The sequence below is a fragment of the Myxocyprinus asiaticus genome, chromosome 26, assembly GCF_019703515.2.
Source record: "Myxocyprinus asiaticus isolate MX2 ecotype Aquarium Trade chromosome 26, UBuf_Myxa_2, whole genome shotgun sequence".
Lineage (NCBI taxonomy): Eukaryota > Metazoa > Chordata > Actinopteri > Cypriniformes > Catostomidae > Myxocyprinus > Myxocyprinus asiaticus.
Genome location: NC_059369.1, coordinates 15,144,417 through 15,157,100, shown reverse-complemented (window position 1 = coordinate 15,157,100; position 12,684 = coordinate 15,144,417). Strand labels below are relative to the sequence as shown.

The 12,684-nt window shown below is 39.0% G+C and overlaps 1 protein-coding gene across 1 annotated transcript; it reads left to right on the top strand.

Annotated features, from left to right (window-relative positions):
* The first annotated feature begins 3,862 nt into the window (after positions 1-3,862).
* On the top strand, positions 3,863-10,990 carry LOC127417199 (uncharacterized). The gene is made up of 6 exons (XM_051657040.1): positions 3,863-4,176; positions 5,228-7,200; positions 8,171-8,367; positions 8,673-8,794; positions 9,459-9,582; positions 9,878-10,990. Exons 2-6 carry the CDS (start codon positions 5,253-5,255, stop codon positions 10,004-10,006), a joined length of 2,520 nt encoding a protein of 839 aa, XP_051513000.1. The 5' UTR covers positions 3,863-4,176; positions 5,228-5,252; the 3' UTR covers positions 10,007-10,990.
* The last annotated feature ends 1,694 nt before the right edge of the window (positions 10,991-12,684 follow it).

Below are 12,684 nucleotides of genomic sequence, written 5' to 3'. Positions count from 1 at the left end.
GACATTTATTTAAATGTAGCCTCGAGCATATGGCTGAACCCAAAACTATGTATTAATAAGTCCCCTTTCTGCTGGTCAGAGTGGATTGTGAGGGAGGTTAATACGCTCCGTGACCTATATGAGAGTGGAGTGTTGAGATCCTTTAAAAATTTGGTTCAACATTTTGGGATTCCCAGATCTCTGTTCTTTAGGTATTTACAGCTGCGCCACCTGCTCTGTACTATTTTTGGGAGTAGCGTACACCCCCCTAAAGCGGCAGATACTCTGGGAGTGGTGATTACTGCTTTTGGAAAAGGTCATGAGGCATCAGTGTATTACTCCCTGCTAATTCAGAGTCTGGGGGACGGAGCTTCAACTTCTCTCAAGAGATTATGGGAGAAAGATTTAAACTTGGTATTGGAGGGAGTGTGGGCTAGGATTCTAAAAAACATCAAGTCAGCATCTAGAGATGCAAGGGTGCACCTTATGCAGTTTAAGATTTTACATCAATTCTATCGGACCCCCTCTAGATTGTATAAGCTTGGTCTTAAAGACACACCCACCTGCTGGCGATGCCAATCAGAATATGGGGACACAACCCATGTTTTTTTGGTGGTGTGTTAAGATCCAAAACTTTTGGTTGAGGGTTCAGAGTTTTATGTGTGACATATTGGACACTCAATGTTCAGGGGGAAGGGTTTCATTTATAAAATTTGATTCCATATTTTCTGTTATGTTTATTTAATTTGTGAATGGAATCAATAAAAACTGTTAATAATAAAACAAAAGCCAATCAATATTTTGTGATATTGCATTTGTTTTTACCTAAAAACGTAAGCTTGATGCCCATTAAATGTGAAAAGCATAGGTCTCCAAGTGACTAGCAAAACAAAGTCTTTATAGCTGTGGTGTAGTAGTGTCTGAAGATGTGGGCATACTGTGAACTTATGAAGAACCTTCTTAATTTTAGTAATTATAGTCCCACATTAATATACAAAATGTATATCAGGGTAAGTTTCTTGCTGGCATGGTGTACAGTACACTACTAAATCATGGTAACGATGTTAAATATGTATTTAAATTTATAAGTCTTATTAATGTTCCTTTCATTAGGCTACTATGAAAATGACTCTAATTAATAAACTAATATATACATAATACGCAATAAACTGTGAAAGTGTAGTAATGTTCACATTAACACGTTATCTTGTATTACCATATAGCCTACGTAAGAATTCATGGTTATTTGTTTTATGCATGTACTTTAATGTGCTTTTCTGTGCATAGTGAAATTGTTTTCGCACTTAGAAATATACATTTAAATGATTTGATATCATGGGAAAAAGGCACCACCGACAGCAGTAAAAGGAACACACACACACACACACACACACACACACACCCACACACACCCTCACACACAAACTTGTTGGTGCCGCTATCCTTATGAGGACTCTCCATAGACAATGGATTTTTATACTGTACAAACTATAGATTGTATCCCCTAACCCAACTCCTAAACTTAACCCTCACAAAAAACTTTCTGCATTTTTACATTTTCAAAAAAACATAGTTTAGTATGTTTTTTTAAGTGATTTGAATTATGGGGACACTAGAAATGTCCTCATAAACCACACTTATAGCATAATACCCTTGTAATTACCAGTTTGTAACCTAAAAAAATGTCCTGGTAAACCACCCACACAAAAGACATTTGATAGCCTATATTTAGTTGTCCGGCATCTGCAAAGAGCATCAAAAACTAGCACGGGTGCAAAAACATGCAGTATTCTCACAAAGTTTAATTGCATAAGTTACATTTAAATGTGTGTATACATATATATATACACTATATTGCCAAAAGTATTCGCTCATCTGCCTTTAGTCGCATATGAACTTAAGTGACATCCCATTCTTAATCCATAGGGTTCAATATGACGTCGGCCCACCCTTTGCAGCTATAACAGCTTCAACTCTTCTGGGAAGGCTTTCCACAAGGTTTAGGAGTGTGTTTATGGGAATTTTTGACCATTCTTCCAGAAGCGCATTTGTGAGGTCAGACACTGATGTTGGACGAGAAGGCCTGGCTCGCAGTCTTCGCTCTAATTCATCCCAAAGGTGCTCTATCGGGTTGAGGTCAGGACTCTGTGCAGGCCAGTCAAGTTCTTCCACACCAAACTCGCTCATCCATGTCTTTATGGACCTTGCTTTGTGCACTGGTGCGCAGTCATGTTGGAACAGGAAGGGGCCATCCCCAAACTTTTCCCACAAATTTGGGAGCATGGAATTGTCCAAAATCTCTTGGTACGCTGAAGCATTCAGATTTCCTTTCACTGGAACTAAGAGGCCAAGCCCAGCTCCTGAAAAACAACCCCACACCATAATCCCCCCTCCACCAAACTTCACAGTTAGCACAATGCAGTCAGACAAGTACCGTTCTCCTGGCAACCGCCAAATCCAGACTCGTCCATCAGATTGCCAGATGGAGAAGCGTTATTCGTCACTCCAGAGAATGCGTCTCCACTGCTCTAGAGTCCAGTGGCGGCGTGCTTTACACCACTGCATCCGACGCTTTGCATTGCACTTGGTGATGTATGGCTTGGATGCAGCTGCTCGGCCATGGAAACCCATTCTATGAAGCTCTCTATGCACTGTTCTTGAGCTAATCTGAAGGCCACATGAACTTTGGAGGTCTGTAGCGATTGACTCTGCAGAAAGTTGGCGACCTCTGTGCACTATGCGCCTCAGCATCCGCTGACCCCGCTCTGTCATTTTACATGGCCTACCACTTCCTGGCTGAGTTGCTGTCATTCCCAATCACTTCCACTTTGTTATAATACCACTGACAGTTGACTGTGGAATATTTAGTAGCGAGGAAATTTCACGACTGGACTTGTTGCACAGGTGGCATCCTATCACAGTACCACGTTGGAATTCACTGAGCTCCTGAGAGCAGCCCATTCTTTCACAAATGTTTGTAGAAGCAGTCTGCATGCCTAGGTGCTTCATTTTATACACCTGTGGCCATGGAAGTGATTGGAACACCTGAATTCAATTATTTGGATGGGTGAGCGAATACTTTTGGCAATATAGTGTATATATATATATATATATATATATATATATATATATATATATATATATAATAAATTTACAGTGCAAATTATGGTTACTCTAGGGATGCTTGTGCATCTGCACTGGACACTAGAAATGTCCCGCCCCTTACTGAAACTGAAAATATGATTGGATAGCAAATATCCAATCGTCTGAAATTAAGGTTCTGATTGGTGGACCAGCTTAGTCAGATTGTCTGTCATCAGTTGCGCTCCCGCAGCTCCCTGCGCGTTTAGAGAGCATATCTACACACTTTTTAAAATAATAATAATAATAATAATAATAATAATAATAAACAACCACACAATTCACTCAACGGTGCTGCAGCCTCGCGTTATTAGATTGAAAATGTTCCTGGTCAAAAGCCTACTAGTTGTACTGCCATACGTATCATCACTTATTGCAGGTGGGCATACGCAAAATCCAAAGAAAGATAGGTGGGCATACGGCGTATGCCCTAGACTACACTACTGCTTTATAGGTATAGTAGCAATATGTGTCATTTTAGCGATTTATGTATTTGCACGGCTAAAACAATGCAGTCTAACTGAAAGAGTGCAAGAAAACGTGGGTGACATCAAAAAATAGCCCACCAACACTGAATAAATGTCTAAATGAAAAAGTGCGCGCGTGTGTGTGTGTGTGTGTCTGTGTGTCCTCTTCGTGCGTAAAAGCACTATCCGCGTGCGCGCGCGTTATGCACGGTCGACGATTGGTCAGTTGAGTGCACGCACTAGATTGCGGAGGCTCTGCGTTACGTTGCCAGTGAAAGAAGCCTGCGCTATCAGGAGACACGGAGGTGTAGCGTGACGTTCACTTTAACGGGGCACATGAGATATACATGGAGTAGCCTATATTAGATTACACTAAACATTTAGACTGCTCTATGTTCGGCAATTCTGTCTTAAACCTGAGCGTTGTGTCATGGATATTATAATTTCTAGAGATGCCAAAATTCACATGAAGGTTAAAGGCAAAATTCTTCAGCCCAGCAGCATCTTCACAACATAGGCTACGACAGCTGGAATTGTGAGATTCGTGACATCGCCTCTGCTTGAGGAAAATGGATGAAACATTGTAAAGGTAAGAGGATACAAATAAAGAAAGATGGGTTATTTGTGATTCAAAAAGAGGGATATTCTCATGTAAAAGCTTAAAAATTATTTATGCAGACAATTACCCCCTCCCCTTCAGTTATGGTTACAATACATCTGCCTGGGCAAGTATTGGTTAATAATGGATTCCCGATTTGGTGCAAGTTATGTGATCACGTATTCTCTCTCTCTCGCTCGCTCTCTCTCTCTCTCTCTCTCCCTCTCTGTGTGTGTGTGTGTGTGTGTGTACAAAACGCAGTGTCCTCTGCTCATCATATGACATACGAGTTTGTGACAGGCGAAATGAAATTTGAAAAAAATTACTACCCCTATATATAGCCTATACATTTGGTAAGAATTGTAGCTATATAATTGTATATACAAGATTCTCTTTTGAATACAAAATAATATTTAAGTATAAAATAGATAATTATATTGCACAATAATACAATATTCTAAAATATATAATCAAATACTTGACCAAATATATAAAATATAATACAGTATTATAACTAAGTATTTTTAATAATATAATTATAATTATAAATATATTAAAATATTTATCAAATTAATATTTATGCGAGTGTATAGCCGATACAGCATATATATATATATATATATATATATATATATATATATATATATATATATATATATATATACACACATACATACTGTATACAAATAACTGTATAAATAAAATAGGGTTATAATGAGTAAGTGTTATCTTCTGAAATAAATTGTGTGGCCTTATTTTGAATTATAGAGCTTTTTAAGCCATCTAACTAAAGTAAAATCTAGAATAAAGACAAAAGGCAATTAATATCAAATTAAACAGACATAGTTGATGGATTAGCATTACCCTGATTTTATCCATCTTCAACCTGTATTGTTTTTATTTAGCTTTAATTTTCAGGTATATCCAGTTAAATAAGGATATACAGTTTGTTAAAATATTCCATGGCTGAATTATTAAAACTGTGCTGAACAGATGGTTTCTGAGATTTTGACATCCCAATTGCTGTTCTTACCCACCACAGCATCTCATAATATTCCCCAAGAAGAATGCTGCAACAGAACAATAACAATAACCACCCCTGCCTGGACATGGCCCATAGGGAGCTACTGCATGAATGCAGAAGAACCAATGTCTCATTCACCAGTGCCCTTGAATTTGGAGCCATACCCCTGATTAAAGGCCTCAGAGCATGGGCCATGAGTGGCGGCTACTCCAAAGCTAGAAGAAAGGCTGCTACTGCACCTCGGGCACAGGACACATGCCAACAGCCACCTGAAAACAGGTTGGGGCAGAAAAGCTGGTCAGGTCAGATTAGCAGTGCCTATGGGCAGACACTGGAGACTACAACTAGTACAACAAGAACTCCAGGTGTCAGGCAAGGTGGCCTTGGTGCTCTTGTAACTGTGGCCACTTTGAAAGGCACGGAGGGGGGTGGTAGGCAGACTCAGACACGGTGTCTCTTTCTCAAGGCCCAGGGAAGAGGCAGCTACATCTGTGCTGTTGGAAACCAAGGGGCGGGGATGAGAGTCATTGGTCCACATTCTCATAGTGTCATTCTGGAGGGTACAAAGGAAGAAGTCAGAAGTTCCTCCAGGGGACCAAGGGTTAGCCACGATGGGACAGATGATGGTGGGGTTCTCAAGGCCAAGCCAAGGGCCATAAGAAAGTGGAGAAAGTGCAGTAAAACAGCAGGCTCAGCAAAAATGGCTAAAGTGGACATCCCCAGTGAATGTCGTGAGCCGGGACATGGTGACCAAAACAATTCTGTAATCTCAGAAGTCACCTTAGAGCCAATTAACAGAACATCACATAAGACAATGCCAGACAGAATAACGCAATGTGAGAAAGAAAAGAATAGTATGGAAGGTAGCAATACCATCTCTCCAGGTAGTCAGCAAAGTCAGGAAGATGTCACAGAGTTGAGCAAAGACGAAAGGGCTCATTCACCCACATCAGTGGATACTGTTGCACCTGAAAGCACGGACCCACAATCCTGCTGCTCTTCTGCTAAACTATGTACCAATACACATGAGCAGATAAAGGCTGGGATGGGTATTAGTCCATCCTATAAATGTTTTGAAAGTTGTGAAGGACCCAGCTGTGCCAAAGATGATGCACAAAGAGACACTGAGGTCAGCAAATGTGAAACTGACCTTGATTCAAATGAACATCAGAATATTGAGTCAGAAAACAAAGATAAAAACTTTGTTGCTGATGTGCCAAATTTAGAAGGATCATATGTAGTATCTAAGGCCGCTCAGACTCCCTTTGATAGTCCAAGAGTAAAACAGACCATAATAAACTGTAGTACAGAGCCAAGCTTAGGTCACACACTCATGAAGACTTCCTCTGAAATCCCGTTCAGCAACATTCACGAACATCAAATATCTAGGACAAACGATTGCTTACTGAACTGTGAGAATCAACATTCTGTGGAGGCTGGCGATGTCACAACACAAAGAGGTGGGACTCCAGACACAATGATGCCGGAGGGCTTCACAGGGCAAGTTCACAATCTAGTGGGAGTTGAAAGCAACACTTTAGAGAAGAAGTGCAAGCCGCCCATGTGCTTACCTCAGCATTGGGAGGAATTAATCACAGAACATTGGGAACTTGAAGTTCAGCAGTCTGACAAATCCTCTTCACGAGGCTTTAGCACACCACCAGCCAGTATCACTGTAACCACTATTCACTCCCTACCTAATCCTGCCCCTACCAGCACCGCAGACATAGCAACAGCCATCCCAGCACTAAACAAGGGGGAGGCGGGGGCTAGAGGTGGAGACTTGCTGCCACTCACAAACTCAGAGTTGCAATCAGAGCCAGAAAGAGTTGACGACAGGGACAAGGTGGCCACTTGCGAGGAGTCTCTTCATGTGGGCAAGGAGGAAAAGGCGGATGAGGATGAGTTTGGGGCTTTCATGCAGGCAGGTGGAGAGCAGCTCTGGACAGATAGGTTCCAACACTTGGCTACTGGAGAGGATTACAAGAGTGGTAAGTACCCACAGCAATTTCGATACTATCTTGAAAGTAGCAAGATTATGAATCCTTTCTGTCACCTAAAACAGAAGCTAGAAAAGGCTACTGTAAGTTCCCTTCTTGAGCAGGAACATGTATTTGTTTTGGTTAGCGTGAGCAGATGAACATGGAGTCCCAGTGTTCCAGTACTACATAGTCTGTCTGGATTGACCTGGATTCCTGCATACCCCCTCGCTTCCCCCGACCTCATGTGAAGATATTAATTATTTAAATCACTGCTTGGAATTTCTACCCTTAACAACCCCTCACCCCCTCGCTTTCACTCTCTCTCTCTCCCTGTTGCTGTGTACTAGCCCAAGGCAAGAGGCAGCATTAAATAAGACATGCAAAAGCTAGGCCATTGGGACATGAGGGGAGGCCAACCTTCCCAGTACATAAGCAGAGAGTCTAGAGGGAATAACCTGATCAAAACAGAGGACAAACACAGCATTATATATTCATTAAGTACTGTATATATTCTCCCTGTAATTTCTGGTCAAAAACAAACACTTATTCAGAATAATCTTTTGGATTGAATTCCATTTTTGGCAGCCATTGTTTAATCTTAATCTGCAAGATTAACCCTGTTCTCTAGAAAACTGAAAAACGTGACACAGGTAGTCAACACAAACTGGTTTATCCAATTTTTTACCAGTTTTAAAATTAGGTCATGCATGTAGATTTATTTCATATGACCAGTTATTTGTGGAAACCATATAACCTACCTTTCCACAATCGACATTGAACCTGGACTACATTTTATTCCTTAGGCATTCTATTTTCAGAGTTTTCCCACCTGTCAGTTATTGCTTGTGTCCATTGGTGTTTGTAAAACCTTCCCACCACATAAAGCAGAACATGTTTGCATTATCAAAACACCTTATGGTCTTGGATGAGAGCTAAGGAAATGAAACCTTAAAGATTTACATGAACTATCTCCTCTTAGGGGAACTTTCAAGTTCCACTCATGCAAATGAACCTACATCCTGGACATCTGATTGGACGGTAGTCCAGTCATTCCAGCAAACAGAGAGCACGTGGACTGCCTTCAGCCAGAAGACTGTGGAGCAGAAGATAGTGCCTGGTGGTCAGTGGTGGCCTTTAACTGTGGAAAAGCAAACCCTCTCTCCTCTTTGTGATGTGGTATGGGTTTATGCTATGGAATCATAATTATAACTATCATATACTGTACCCTCAGTTCTTAGGAATTGATTGAATGACTTTGAAAACAGAGGGACTACTAAAGTGACATCTTGGTCTGCTCATCATCATTAAACACTAATTATTTGCTTGTTATATTTCATAACAATATATCTTCAAATTTAAGAACTTTGAATGTTAACTAAAATTTGAATGGTGGAAACCATTTTTTTTTTTTATCACTGTTAATGTTGTGATGATCTTTTGCATTTGTGTGTGTGTGTGTGTGTGTGTGTGTGTAAATGTAGTCAAGTGTGTTTCAAGAAGCCTTTCCCTTAGAAAAGCCTTCCTGTCAAGATCCTGATTACATTCCTACACTAAAACAGCTTCTGCAAGGACCATCTAAAAACAGCAATACAGGCAAGCCTAGGTACGTAGCATTCAGAATCAATGGACCCTTTACACAGACTGACAATGCTGCGATGGGGTTTCAAATACGGATGCTGACGGAGTGACAGTAAATGTGACATCTTTCTCTTTTCTGACTGCAGTAATCCACCACTCTCTGGTTCTTCTTTTGGAAAGTCAAAGAAACATAATAGTGGATTTTTTCTTTTGCTATTGTAGAAAATGGGAATGCAAAAATAACATTTGCCGTGGTTTCCATTGACCTTTTATAGAAGTTTACCCCGCTGTAATTTACTTCAGCATTCCAAATTCTGATATGTGGAAAATGGTCCATTATGTACAGTTGTAATGCACTAATGATTACTTTATTTAAAGAATATTTGTGTTATTTTTTAAAAGGCTTTATGTCATTGAACCAATAGATTAATCCTCTATTGCCACCTTTCGGTAATACACGAGATTACTCCATTGCATCAGATAAAACTTGGTTTACAATGGCCCAACTGTTGTTTTGACATACAGAAATATTCCATGAAATTCTGCATTTCATCCTCTTGTTATCCATGACTGAAATTGTAAAAACAACGCTTTGTTTGATTACTACACATGCAATAAAGGTGTAATTTGCTTTTCTTCTATATTAATGGTGTACAGTTCCATGTTAATAATTTTGCTTTGGCAATAAGGGAGCAGAGCTTACTTGACGGCCTCCAGGATCTGGACAGGATGATTGGTGTGAAATATAAGAGGGCAGAGTCTCTGTCCTGTAAACTTCTCCTTCAGTCTTTGCATTTGGGACGTCCCAGTTCTGTGAGTATGCTGTAATGTGGCAGTGGAGAAATATGAATCCATTGCAATAATATATTGTGAAAAGAAAACTTCCTCAATACTGATCATCACACTGTGACTTTTTAGAAATGTTTGCTGCATCAAACACTTCACCGTTCTTGGTAGCTTGTAATACAATATCGATATGAATTCACATTAACTTTAAATTTACATTAAATTGATCATAATTGGGCTTGGCATGTACACGGAGTTAAGTGAAGAATATACTGTATATTCAATAATATAACCACACAATCATCTTTCTTCTTTACCCCAGGAATGTGTGGCAGTTCAAGTGAAGACCAGTGCCAGGTTTTCTCCAAATCTCCCAATATCCAACCAGCAGTTAGCTGCAAATGCTAAGAGAAGACTGTCTTATGACTGCAACAGAAATATCATGACTTAAGTCCCATATCTCCTGAAACGTCTTTGAGCTATGCTTCCCTGAAAACAGGAAACAGTTCAATTCATAAAGAGGAATAATACATGTTGAAAAACTGTATAGTAGCTGATTTTCCCTGGATTGATTCTGTTCAAGGTTTATTTAAAGCGTATATTTATTTTTTCACTGTCTGTTCTCACCGATAGATTCTGTTTTCTCATTCATCTTTGTATCTAAAAACACAAGACCTATGTTCAACAAAATATATGTTTTTGAGTATGTCAGACTATTGGGGGTTAAATTAGGACAAACATACATGACCTAATGACAAAGAACTAAAATGTCTGCCAAATTGTGATGTACAAGTATGAGAAAACTTGTGCAGGGTTGAATCTGGTTATTCATTTGCATAAACAATATTGTTTACATGTGTGTATAACTTTCGCTCATTGCTATGAATTATGTTTTTAAGAAATGATAATTTCAATATTTTGATCATTTTATTTTCACAGGGATGCAGGTTCAAATCCTGCCTGTGTCACGTCCCCATCCCTTCTTTTCCTTCACTTTCCTATCTACATGTCTTAAATGTTAAAAGCAAGAAACCGTAAATAAATTATTACTTTGAGGGTTAAGATGGGGATTAAGATTACTTTCCAGTGTCTGAAAGTTCCCCTTACACCTGATAACTGTCAAAAGGAAGCAAATAAAAAAAAAGTATTTTCATACATGCCAGCAGTAACCTCTAAGTGAAATCCATTTTCTTGTCTTTTTTCCCCCGTGCTTTAAATGCTAAATATGAAATTGTAGTGTATCATTTTAAACTAAGGAATTCCTAAAGAATAGAGACCATATTTTCAAATTATTCAAGTGTTTTAAAATGAATGTTAACATTTTAAATTGAGACTGTAAGCTTGTTTGTCGATTGATGTAATTAAATGTTGAATTTTCAGAATGTGACTTTGTTAGTGACTTAGTGAGAGCCTGAGAAAACAGTTACCTGAGCATCTAAAAGCAGTGATGAGTTTTAAACACACGACATCTCTAGTAGACTAAAATAAAATAAAAATGGTGTGATACAAGTGCATTTCAGAAACTCTAGTTTCAATATGCCACCTAAATACTTTAGATGATTTTAATAATAAGCACATCTCCTTTGAACGTAGATGTATCATGATCAGAGTGACTTGGCTGCTTGTTTGCCAAGAAAGTTAATTGTCTGTATCTGTTCACACAGCTGTTCTCACACAACCGCAAGTGTGTAGACAGCAGTGAAGTCTGTTTACTTAGAGAGGACAATATATGAACGGAAATGCACTAAACTGTTCTGACAGAGACTGCAGCTATTTTCATCCCCCTCAGTGACATGTGACTCCTTTCATCTACACTACAAACTCCATCACAAGTATATATATATATATATATATATATATATATATATATATATATAATTTCATATTTTACCATAAACTAAAAAGTAGGGTCCATTGATTGCGATTTGATTTGTTGGTCTGAAGTGTTGGGTTGAGAATCATAGTTAATTGCAGCTGTGGAAATTGCAAAAATGTGCCAGTGTAATTCACTCCTGTGCAAAGTATCCCAAACCAAAGCATCTATCATAGAGCTTAAATGGATGCAGTGGATGCCATGCAACCTTGCAGGGCCGGTTCAAAGTATAAATGGCCACTTTGGGCCAACAGGGCCACCGGCCCACCTACTTCCCTTTTTAAAACTAATTCCAGGGTAATATGATACAAAGTGTTTACACTAAATAATAAAATACTGCAAATATAAATAAGCATATAGATTTACGCTGCTAAATAAGGCAGAAATGTGTCATCACAGTCTGTCAAAAGGGTCCATTGAATATATTGGTATTATTTAATGACATTATTTCTATTTGCACTTCTGCAAGCTATTTTATATGGGCTTTATCCAATATCGTAAACTTGCACCTAATCCAGTACCCAACTCCCACAAAGGCAAGCTCCGTCCCTGCATAGCATCAGTTAACATACACTATGCCACAAAGATAAACATCTCGATTTGCATTACAATTACATCAGAGATTATTTTGCAGAGATGGACCACTTATTAAAATGAATAGGAGAAATTGGAACCCTCAACCAAGAAGCACTAGCTCTCAATGATATAGAAAGAAATCCCGCCTTACAGTTAAAAGAGCCAATCACCTTTTAGATACAGTCGTCACCTGTCAATCAACTCTATAACACGCATGCGCATTAGCTATACAAGCCGGGAAATTGCGTTTTTAGCGTAATATGAGGTTTTAAAAAAATCACAATTTATGATACCATTATTGTCAGATTTTATAGCTGATTTGAAATATGTTCTTTGATCGTAATCTTGACCAACCGTTTTTGAGATGTTGGTCTTTCTCCATTTAAGTAGATAGGAGCTGCACTGGGATGACTGGAAATAGCCTCCCGAGAGTGTTCCAAAGATGGTCGACAATGGACTGACATGTTAGAAAGACTCAAAAGTCTGTGGGTCACTTCATTTTAATAGAAGTGACCCATCTCTGCTAAATAATCTCTGTATCTACACAACTGTAAGACCAGAGGCATCTGAAGCATGCACACTTTCAAGAAAGCCACCTCTGTGAAAAGGCCTCTGGATAATAATTACATACACATCATATATCATTAGTAATCACTTCACACATTTCTCAGTTGGGTGTA